Raw genomic sequence first — 11,761 nt, 5'->3', positions numbered from 1 at the left:
GTTCCCTCTCGTCACCAGGTTCTACTTTGAGTTGGGGATCTCAGAGGGGGGCACAGAACCTCAGCGTGGTGGAAGGAACACTGGCTCAGGCACGTGATCTGGGTCTTCATCCTGGTTCTGCCTCGGATGTGCACTTAATGCCTCTGGGCCTCAGTGTTCTCATCTGTGCAATGGGGAGAGTAGTTCCTAACCTACAGCCTCGCAGGACTTTGGGAGACAAGGGAAGGCGTGCTCCCGAGTTCACTAGCTCTCTTCTCTGGCCCCCTCCTCCCAGACAGGGCAGGAGGATAATGGAGGAGGCAGACTGGGCCAGGGCGGGGACCCCCATTGACATGGACCTCTAAGCCAGCTGTCTTCCTTTCCCTTTCACTGCAGGTGAACAGAAGCTAAAAGCCAACGTTGGAGAGAGGGTGCAGAAGGAAATGGGTGGCTAATCTTTTGATGCATTTTCAAAGGCAACATTCCAGAAAGTTTCCTCTAACCAACAAGGGCAGGAAGGAGACACTTCTGTAGGGCTCCCCTCCTCTTCCGGACTCTCCCGAGGCCCGCCTGGCCGGTCCCAGCAGTCTGAATATGCCTGGACCAGAGGCAGGGCCCGCCAGGGCATCCTTCATCCACCGGTCCCACAAACACTCTGTGGGCAGGTGGACGCGGCCCTCAAGCAGAGTCACCTTCGGAGGGTACGGATTCCCCTCCTAGACAGTGCCCCCACGCCCACTCTCCAGGTGGAGGGGGCGCTCGCAGAGGCTCAGATTCTGCCGTGGGAGCGCCCCCCCCCACCCCCCCACGGCAGCCTCTGGGAGGGCGAGGCAGCCCCTCCGTCCCCACCTCTAACTGCCGCAGGACCGGCTTCACCAGATCCAGCGCTGCGCTCGCCTTCTTTCGGCGGCCTGTGGATCATCGCAGGCGCTGGCGGCAGCGTTGTCACAGCGCGCCCGCCCACCCCTTCCTGCAGTGGGCGGCTAATTGCAGCCTGATCACGCGGCCCCCGCAGCCCCGCGCCGGGCGCCACTTCCTCCTGCCTCCCGCCCCTCGGGGAGAAGCTCCCAGGCTTCCGAGTCTCTGCCGGCTGCTTCCCCGTGAACAGCAGAGAAAGTGCAGTCTCTCCAGCCCCAGGAGAGTCTGGCTGCTGCCGCCCCTCACCGCCTGGGGCCCAGGGACCCCACCAAATGCCTGCCAACAAGTAACCCCGCAGGGCTCCCAGCCCGCCTGGGACACTTGATCTCAGGATTGGATCAATCCTCCAGGTACCTCAATGTCCTCATCTGTTTAAAAAAACCAGCACCCACCTCACTGGGTTGCTTTTGGCAATAAATCAGATTATACATGTAATAGGCCCAAGAGAGTGAATGCCCTACCTCCTGGCTTTCACCTTCCCTTCCCCATCAGAAACCTAGAATTTGTGTCTGGATTTACCAGCCTGTGGGCTCAGAGGCCAGGATCCTGCCTGAGCACGTCCACATGAGAACAGGGACTGTCCCTGGGTATCCAGGGAGTGTGACATCACCGTTAGGATGAGGGAGAGTGATAGCATAGAAATAATTATAACGGCAATGCTGTCCCACATAGCTTGGTCAGCTCCAAGTTGCCTCATTTGAAAAAAAAGTCTTCTGGGCAGTATCTCTATTTACAGAGGGACTGCCTCATTTCTCCTGTTTTCCCACACCCCTCTGACACGGCCCCCCGAGCAGCTTCAAGAGTACAAACTAGCCCAGCCCCACAATGGCTCTGTTCACAGGCTGGGGAAGGCTTTCTTTTTTTTTTAGGAAGATTAGCCCTGAGCTAACATCTGCCGCCAGTCCTCCTGTTTTTGCTGAGGAAGACTGGGCCTGAGCTAACATCCGTGGCCATCTTCCTCTACTTTATATGTGGGACGCCTGCCACAGCATGGCTTGCCAAGCAGTGCCATGTCCGCACCTGGGCTCTGGACCAGCGAACCCCGGGCCGCTGAAGTGGAACGTGTGAACTTAACCACTGTGCCACCGGCCCGCCCCTGGGAAAGGCTTTTACAATTCGGTGCAGCAGTACCAAACCAGCTGGAAAAGGCACCCATAGTCCGTGCTCCACGCTAATAAATAAACATCAACACCATTTCCCTGTTGACCCCAGACACAGGAGGCCTCATATCTGAGAATGGATCCCAGCAGCACACAACAGACAGGGTCTCCTGTGGTGGGTCCTTCCAAAGAGAAAATAGAAGAGGGGAGGGGGCAGCTGTAGGCTGGGTCCTCGGAGGAGAGCATGAGGGTGGCACCATGTGCAAGAGGTAAACAAGCAGCATGCAGCACTACAGGAACGCGCGGCTTTCTCAAAGGCGGCGCTAATAAAGCAATCGGGACTTCAGATTCAACACTACATGTGTTTATGACCAGAAAAGGCAAAGTGGGTCTCAGATATTCTGCAGCCAAGTGAAAGCAGCCAGAACTCCAAGAACTATTCCCCGCAGGGCAGGGCCCGGCATGTGTCAAGGCTTTCTCTGAAGCCCTCCAGCTGGAGCGTGCTGCTCTCGCAGCGCCCACTCAACTCTTCTGGGGTTGTCAAGACACAATGCCACTTACTGACCAGGTCCACGGACCTGCCACCCCCCAGGAAGGGTCATATCAGGCATGAAGGCAGCAGGGAGGGAGTGCCTCACGGCAACGGCACGTACAGGAGCTGGGACCCAAACTTATTAGGAGTCATCGATGCCACCAGGGTTAGTGGTTCAGTTGAGGACAATGTGGACCCTGATTTCGATCCTGGGGACACAATCGATGCAAGGGATCACACTGTTCCGACTCGTGCTTTCAGGCCTGTTGCTGTTGTCAGGACATTCTTCGGGTGCAGCCTGCCCTGTTTCTTGGGGCTGCTGAGTGGAGTCGTGGTGTCGGCAAGTACAGTGCAGCCTGATACGGAGTCTGGGCATCATTCAGTCCCCAGATGTCCTCACAAGTAAGAGGGGAGGGGCCGCCGTCTGCCTCTGGATGCCTGCTTGCATATGGTCAGGAATGCTGTTCTCGGCTGCTTGCCGGGAAGGTTGGATGAGAATCTGTCCCCCAAAATGAGCTTCCCCAGTAAAAATGGCCAATTACTAGTCCAGTTGGCAGCAGTTTCTGACGGGAAGATGCTAATGTTGATTAAGGAGAGAGGGGGCGTCGGTGCCCGCCCTGATGCACAGGAAAGCCGGGGAACAAACCAGGCAGCGTGGGAGTCAGCGCTGCCGGAGCACCGGGGTGAGCTGGGTGGCCAGCTCTGCAGGAGCAAGCCCGAGGCTCAGGGTCCCGGGGAAGCCCAGTAGGCTATTCCGCCTAAATTCAGCACGAGCGAGGAAAAAGCACACCATTTAGGGATTAGCCTGTGGTTTGAATTCTGCTTCTGGCGCTTAACTCCTGTCCTCCTGGAAACCTCCTGCCCGGTCTCCACAACCGGAACAGTCTCTCCTTCTTGGAAGGCTGCAGGGAGATGAGCGACTATGCAGAAAGAGCTCCCAGCACAGCGCCTGGCAGGTTATTCCAGCTCAAACAAAGGGCAGCTACAACACGAAACCTGTTTTTCTTTGCACTACAGCGCTTAGAGTCGCTTCTTCAGCTTTGTAAGTAATGTTGGCAAAAATAGCCTCACTCCTCATTCCTAATTAAGAGCTATGGCCAGGAGAACACAGCAACAGGCTGTGTGGTCCCTGAGCATGGCTGTCCTTCACCAGGGCCTGGAACGCCTGTCCAGTCCTAAACCCTGCACTTTCACCCCGTGGCAAGTACTTACTCGACACTTCAGAGGGGACATTATCTTAGTGGTGACAGCTGTGGTATTTGACAGCAAGAAACAAAACCTAAGCCTGCGGCGCTCAGATGCAGAAAGCCAGGTGGTGGCCCGAGCAGTGTGCTGCAGGGCAGGGACCTGCGTCCCTGACAGCCGCGGCCGCCATGAACAAGAGGATCATGGCGGCGGCCGACATTGGGGGAGACGTGACCCAGCCTTAGGGGGGATGTGGCAAGACCGCAGCCATCTGCCCCTTCTCTCCTCCATGGGAATGCAAGAGGAATTTCCCAATGCCGTCCATCAAACTCATAACCAAAACTGGCTGTACCCCCCGCCCCGGCTGGGTCGTGTTTGTTTTAATAGGGGAAAAGCTCAGAATTAGATAGAGGTTTTATTTTTATGGTGATTCGTATCTTCCTCACAGAAAGGCTTAGTACGATGCTCAGATTTCACGAAGCATTTAGTACTCTTAGAGAAAGGAGCTATACACGTGCAACACTGGAAAACAAGAAAGGGACTCCAACACAAGAAGCCAGACGGCTTGTCGGAGGCCACAGCGAGCCAGGCACGGCGTTCTGAGTTCTGGGGAGGAGTCTGCCCAGCCTGTGGCCCTTGACCGCAATCCTGGGGATCATCAATCTTCCAGCACAGAATGGAAACAAGATCAAAAGCAAGAAGGCTCTGTAAGCTTTCCCCACAGGCAGCGAGGGAGAGGCTAACTCTCCTGCCTTGTTTTCATCCATTTCAATCCATTTCCTTTCTTTCTCTCGGGTTTTCCAGGTCTTGGTTTGGAAGTAATCTGGCACACTGCTCCTAAGGCAGGAGGTCAAGAAGATGCGGTCTTTTATGATGCAATAAGGGGCAGCCCCTCTGTTGTTTTGGGAACCCGGGTGACATCACGGACTGACCCCTGAATCTCGGGATCTTGTGTCTAAGAGAACATTGAGTCAGAAGAAAGCCTTAGTCATCGGCTACTGAAGGCTAAAGCGAACACAGCTATTAGGTAACTGAGCCTCTTCCCCGCAGGCCCGCTCCCGCTCCTGTCTGGCCCGGGCTGCAATGCCTCCAGTAACTCTCCAGGGGAAACTATCCATGTGCGACAGCTGTGGCGAGCGGGGCAGCTGCTGCTCTTCAGCCTCAAGTTCTCATGACCTCACTCCATTAGTCCTCCCTGTGAGAGGACAGCTTCCTCTTGTGTTACAAGGAGTCCAGGTGGCTGCCTGAAGCTGGCTGGGCCAGAGAAGGCTGCCTTCGCTCTTTACGCCAAGGCCTGTAACCTGTCTGAGTGTGTCTGTCCTGGGCAGACAGACAGGCAGGAGACGCAGTTCAAGAAAGTGCTCCCAGAATCCGCAGCTTCCCGTGATGACGGCGCACAGGCCGAGAAGTCAAGGAGCCGAGGCAGCCTTCCACAAGGCTCTGGGAAACCACCTCTGTTTGGGCTTCAGCAGCTGTCTGCCTACGGAAGGCTCCAGAGCTGCTGACGCATATTTATATCTCCACTGCGCTAAAGTCACAAGGAACAAACACACGCGGATTTGCCCCAGAGGCAAAGTCCATTCATATTTCTCCAAATGAAGCGGGGGAGGGCGGGGGAACACTGCTCATGGACAAAATCATCTGTGAGCACAGCCACAGCAGTTTTTAATTTGCCTAAAGAAAATATGTGACTTCAAGATATGATTAGGGATTACTGCTCCCACAGTAAAGATAGCAGGACATGAACTGCTGGCTCTCACTTAACAGGACTCCAAGCTGGGGAGCAAGTCCCATCCTCATCTTCCAAACAGCCACAGCACAGGATCAGCTGAGCCAGCCCCTGGAAGCTTCTTCACGGTGGGAGGTCTGCTCCATCTCACGTGGCTTCTCGCAAAGACCTCCCATCAGTGTGCCCTCTCGGGTCTGGATACACGGTCCGAAACGTCAGGTTGATTCTCGGCTCTCTTGAGTGGTACTCTTTGGGCACTCGATGCTAAAGGGAAATATACATAACTCGAACACAAACACACACACTTCACTTCAAGGCCATTTAACACTTATTTATGAGGACACAGGCAGATTTTGATTTTATCCCCCCTTTAATGAGCAGCAACAAGCCCTTTAAAGGCCTGTGGAGAAAGGTCTCCTTCTCTGAAATGAGCCCACACCCACCCTCACGACAACACACCATCCCCCTGGCAGAGAGAGTTTCACCGGTTCTCACTGCTGCTTTTCCTCTCTGCTTCCGGCCTTTTTTCCAAATCTCATAGGAAAACACATCCATGGCTGAGACCAAAGAGAGTATGAGATTCCACTTGCATGTTAGGTGTTCTTACATTAATTTTCATACCTTAAAAATGAGCTGGCTTTACAACGGCCTGGCCTACGCTGTGGAGCTGTGCGACCCAATAGGCCAGCCACTGGCCACCTGACGCTACTTAAATCAATTGAAAATTCAGTTCTTCAGCACACCAGCCACATTTCCAGAGACCACAGTCGGATGTGTCTTGTGGCTACTACACTGGGCTGCATGGATAAAACCATTTCCCTCATCACAGAAAGTGCTATCAGACACGCTGCTGCAGAGAGACATTCCGATTGGCAGTAGCACCGAAACTCTCTGGAAATGTCGTCACTTTATCGCTTCCTGTTCATTAGAAAAGCAAGTTGCTTTTCACCACGTTTACTAGAGAAATGAACATCGTAAGCCAGTCAGGACACCATACCCCGATGAGAGTGAACCCATGTGACTTGCACACCCTCACCTGCCAGTCAGCTTGGGTGGCTCCTTCCATGATCAGCAGGGTCCCATGATCCAAGGGGATCTTCACTCTCTCCACATACGTGTAGTCTCCGTTCTCCTCCTGGAAAACAGCGTTCATTGCACTGAACTTTTTGCTTGTGTGATCAAGACACAACAGAAGGTGACACAGGTCAGAGAGATGTAAACCTCTACTCAGCCAGACGGCAGGGGTTCTTCCCTGGCTCTGCATGGGCTGCTGTGTGGCCTTAGGCAAGGTGTTTCACCTCTCTGTACCTTAATTTACTGATCTGTAAAGTGGGGATGAGGAGAGTGCCTGCCACACAGGGCTGTGCTGAGCCTCAAGTGAAACAGTGCGTGGAAGTCACTTGGAGACCGGCACATACTAAGTCTGGTATGAGTGCCAGCTATTATTACTAATGTTGTCAGCAGCCGAAACGCGGAGAAATGCAGGCCCATTCTGGCCTATGAAGGAATTAAAAGTCATTTTTACAAGAACTCTTCACATCTGCCTTATGCTGTGACATAGTCAGTGTGGGAAAATGGGCTTTTAAACAAGAGACGGTGTGCTGAGTTCTGATCACCTTGTCATAATCTGTGCTAATCCACTAATCGGTACCTACGTTAAAACTGGTCATGACTCCGCCTATAGGTACTTTGGTATTTTGGAGATATATTCTTGTTTCTTTCCAGAACAGTCAACAGCAAGATTTTCTCAAAGAAGGGAGCCCTGGCTTGACCAGGACAGTGTTGCCAAGCTGAGACTGCCTGTGTAAACCTTTGAGAATGGGTTGCAACTCCTGAACGCTTGGGATACAAAGGCCTGGCATTTACAGCACCCTTTCGTCCCGAGAGCTGTCAACTCATGGCCGATGCTGTATGAGGCTTCACAGCACGGCCTGCAAAAGAGCAACAGGTGGTGTCACTCCTTCACAGCTGACAAAGAGGTGCATCAGACAGCTCCCTGCTCACAGCAGCAAAGAGCACGTCGGGAGTCGAGACCAGGACAGCCTGAGCTTCCTCATTTCTTCACCTCCATTCTGGGCAGATCCATCTAGTCATCTGCTTCGATTCCAATGCACGGGATTACATCCCGGTTACTGCAGGACTGCCTGCACTGAAGCACTGTGTTTATGTTTATTCTTGTAGGGATGCCTCTGAGAACACAACTGTTTACAATGATTTCCCCCAGGAAAATCACAATCAAAACATAACGAACTTGCATAAACATCTAAGTTGCAGGCCCCAACTCTTGGCAGGGACTTCATCAAGCACAGTCACAACCTTTACAGGCAGAAGAGAGAAGCAATGTTTGAAGGAACTTTTGGTTTCAGTGATTGAGTTTAATGGTCTGCCACCTTTTCTCTTCCAGGCGTAAGTAAGCCCCGAAGCATTTACCTCTGAGCCCTCAGCCAACCAGAGAGCAGCAGGAAGGAGACCCTGCTCTCAGGTGACCCCATTCCATCTCAGAAAACTAAAAGGTTACTTTCTGAAATAAGCATTCCAGATAGAGGAGATGGATATCCTACTGGAGAAAAGCTATCAGAAGGGAGGGCATCGTCTGTGAGATCGGAGGGCCCAAGGCTCCTGGATTGAGTGGTAAAGTCAGTTACCAGACGGAAGTTCAACAGACTTCCTCCACACAATTGGGGATGCCCTGGGCCTGACCCTATAAATCAAGCACAGACACAGGGACAGCAGCGCGAAATGAGGGAGAGAGGAAACACACTTCACCACAACACGAAGACGATCCTGGGTCGAGGACCTCACAGAACATTAAAAACATTACCGGGGAGGAGGGGGTGCTCAGGCCAATGGGAGAGAAGGGGTAAGCCCTGTAATTCTACCTGGGAACGTGAAGCTGGAGCAGATCCAGCAAGTGAAAGAGAATTCCAAATGCAAGAGGGAACTACCAGCACGGATGCAAAGTGACGTTTGACAGATCCACACTTCCCATAACGTTCCTAAGAGCCGACGTTTTCAAATGAGAGAAACACTCAGGTTGGTTTCAAACATATTACATCCAATATAAACATCAGTGGTACCAAAAAAGCAGAGAGGTGAGCCTCCACGCAGAGGAAGCTGCTCTAATCAGTGCCCGCAGGAGCCTGCGGGGCACAGGGCACCCTCTGAGCCAGGTGACGTCATGACTCTGCTGGTGGCCATTTGTTCCTTCCTGCGCCCTTGGCTTAGAAAGGGTACTCCTGATTTGCAGGAGACAGACAGGAGAGAGGGAAGGCGTTCTCCCCCGGCAGCACCGAGCTCACAAACGCTGCCTTCTTCCGCAGGCCGGAGTGCCCACAGCTGCAGAGCCGCCCCTGGACTCAAGCAGGATGCACTTTTTCCACCGAGGAAGCGGCAGAAGGCCAGAGGAGCTCACGTGGCGGAGCATAAGGCTCGAGCTGATGAACGGATAAGGCCAGTGGAAGCACAGGCCGGGCTGTTTGGGGGGGCGTTCACAGCCATCAAGCATGGCTGAGTTACCAAACACGTCTCCAACTCTTTTGGTTTACTCTGGTCTTTCTTCCAAACAAAACAAAACAAGAACACATCCCGACAGAAACCACAGCTTAGGGTAAAATTTTCCACCCCTGACCCCAGTTAAACAGCAGAGTTCAGGGCCACAGTCAGTCTATGGGGGGGGGGGCGGTTGTTGTCGATGTTCTTGGTTTTCCACACACCTGAAACCTCTCAAGTAGAGAGAAAAAGCAAAAAATACACCTTTTTAAATGAATGCTGATCAACATTTCCATTCCCTCCCCAACCACAGCCAGTTCACCTGAATGCTTGAGTATGATTTCCAAGGCACGCCCGACCTTCCCGGAGCGCCACAACTCACCTCCGCCTCCCCAGACAGCAGCCTATTCAGTTTCCGTCAGAAAAACGCTATTCAGGAACCAAATACGGGTGTATTTACTAAGTCATTACTAACCACCCAACAGACAGGAAATCTAAACATTTTTCTTCTCATTGGAAAGGTAACTCCACACTCTATGAGATCTATGTAGATTTTTCACTTAATCGTTCCTTTCTTATCCTAAAAAGGTGTCTTAGAAATTACAACCATCGATGCTTGAATATCATCACAGCATACTTTTTCTTTCTACTATAAACGTAGCATAAGTTCGCTGGAGTAAATGACACCCCTGTAATTCCTTGTTCTCTGTCTGCCCTCCTGCTCTCTGATAAAGTCCAGGAGGCAGGGACACTGTTGTCTTGCTCTTTAGAAATATGCTCAGTGCCTCTCACACATATCAATAAATGTGCGTGGGATGACTGACGGAAAGCACCAAGAAAATATAAAGACCACCTTTAATCCCACAGAACTCAGACCACACACACAGGGACTATTCCATCCAGACAGTCGTGTACTCTACATGTTTAACGTTATATTGTGAGCTTTTTCTACATCTTAAAGATACATGTTAAAAATACGGTGATATAATATTCCTCTGTATCAACATTTCCTTCCTTCTCTAACTCAGATGTTCCCTGACCACCGCGCATGTCGGGCTCCGTGCCAGCGCTCAGGATGCAGCAGGGAGGCACACGCGGTTGGAGACTGAGTTTTTAATATACCAGTATTACTAAAAAAAAAAAAAATGAAAAAAGAAAAAGCTACTGCAAGTGGACCTTGGGCAAAACATTTCTGAGTAGGTTTCCAGGAAATATTCTTAAAAATGGAATTACTGGATCCAAGGGTATGAACTTTAAGGTTCCTTGATTTACACCAAGTCGCTTTCTTAAGACGGTTGTGGCAATTTATAATTCCATCAGGAAAATGCAACAGTACTGATCTTCTGGCTACATCACTAATACTGACCATTATCAATTGACAAGGAGAAAAAAATTAGGGAGAAATGGCAACTCATTCTTCAAACGTAGAGTTCTTGAATGACGACCCCCATTCAACAGTTTTCACGTGCCTGTGTGCTGTTGACATTTTTCTGCTGTGAACATGCCCTCTGTCCATTCTTCTACAGGGTGTTAGTGTTTTCCTTATTGATCTATAATGGTAGATAGTAAGATATTCTCCCTTTGTCTGTCATACTTTCTGCTAATATTTTTCTCACTTGGTATTTGCCTTGTCACTGCGTTTATGATATTTAACATAGAGTAGCTCAAAAATTTTTAGAGTCAACTCTACTGACCTTTCTTTGGCTCTCCTTCATGGTTTTCATGCTTAGAAAGTCTTTCCCATCCTGAGCAAAGTTAAATATACAACTGCCTTTTAGTTAAAAAACAAAAAGAGTCTCCATATTTTAGATTTAACTCTTCAATCCAGCTGGAGTTGGCTTGCAGGCTTCGTGTGTGTGTGTGTGTGTGAGGAAGACTGTGGCTGAGCTAACATCTATTTTACGTGGGACGCCACCACAGTGTGGCCTGATGAGTACTACTGTCTGCGCCCAGGATATGAACCTGCGAACCCTGGGCCACCAAAGCAGAGCGTGCGAACTTAACCACTACACGCCCGGGCCAGCCCCAAGGCTTCTTTTTATAACAATCTCCAGGTACCTAACCCGAGGCATCCTGTGGGCCTTTTTCGTTGGGCTCACCATGAGGTCCGCTGCTCAGGGGCCAGGCACGTTCGGTACTGTACATACGGTACTGCTCGTTCTCACTACAGCGCTGCAAGGGAGCCCATACTTTCCATCTCATCCCAAGCAAGGGCAGATGGAGGGAAAGTACATTTCTAAGACAAAGGGCTGGCGGGAGGCAGGCAGGGCTAGCATTCGAACGCAGATCTGCCTGGCTCTAACGCCTGTATTCTTTCCACTGTACTGGGCTCTCCAAAGTGATCTCCATTCCTTCCAAAATCCTGTAGTATCTCCTGTCCTAATTATTTGGCACCCTGACTATACTGTAAGGATCACAGACATCAGCAAGTAGCATGAATGAGGGCCATGGGCTGGACGCAATGCAGCGGGGAGTGGGGGCCATGGAGACATGGAGAACACGGGGCCTGCAAACAGGCGGCAGCCACTCCACAGCTCCAGCTCACTCTTCCCCCAGGATGCCTGATTGCCTGGCTGTTCCAGGGAAGCTGATAAATGGGATTTTGATGTAAAATCTCCTGAGTTATAAATTTGGGCAACTAATTCAGTTTCTTTAAAAACACTGGGCAGTATAAACAAAACAAGTCTGGGACCAGATTGAGCTTAAGAGCTACCCAACTGCGCTGCTGAGGAGCCCACCACGTGACTCCTTCCTTTATGCCCATGTCCTGTAGTCCTGTCTGGCCAGATGCTCCCAAAGCATCCCAAACAAGGCCAGAGGTCATCTGCT

The 11,761-nt window shown here is 51.4% G+C and overlaps 1 protein-coding gene across 9 annotated transcripts in view; it reads right to left on the bottom strand.

The window, feature by feature from the left end:
* Positions 1 to 11,761, bottom strand: part of ALKBH3 (alkB homolog 3, alpha-ketoglutarate dependent dioxygenase) — a 95,883-nt gene that overhangs the window by 58,533 nt on the left and 25,589 nt on the right. For 6 of the 9 annotated variants that reach the window (XM_014861241.3, XM_044750517.2, XM_070487560.1 and 3 more), the window contains exons 9-10: positions 6,480 to 6,578; positions 829 to 5,707 (exon numbers count right to left, since the gene is read on the bottom strand). In XM_014861241.3, coding sequence (XP_014716727.1) covers positions 5,591 to 5,707; positions 6,480 to 6,578 — 216 coding nt within the window. In that variant the 3' untranslated portion in view covers positions 829 to 5,590. The remainder of the gene's footprint in view (positions 1 to 828; positions 5,708 to 6,479; positions 6,579 to 11,761) is intronic. The other 3 variants (XM_070487564.1, XM_070487563.1, XM_044750520.2) reach the window with 1 other exon arrangement.

The sequence above is a fragment of the Equus asinus genome, chromosome 17 (assembly GCF_041296235.1).
Source record: "Equus asinus isolate D_3611 breed Donkey chromosome 17, EquAss-T2T_v2, whole genome shotgun sequence".
Classification (NCBI taxonomy): domain Eukaryota; kingdom Metazoa; phylum Chordata; class Mammalia; order Perissodactyla; family Equidae; genus Equus; species Equus asinus.
The sequence above is the reverse complement of the archived record's forward strand: the minus strand, read 5'-3'. Positions and strand labels throughout refer to the sequence as shown.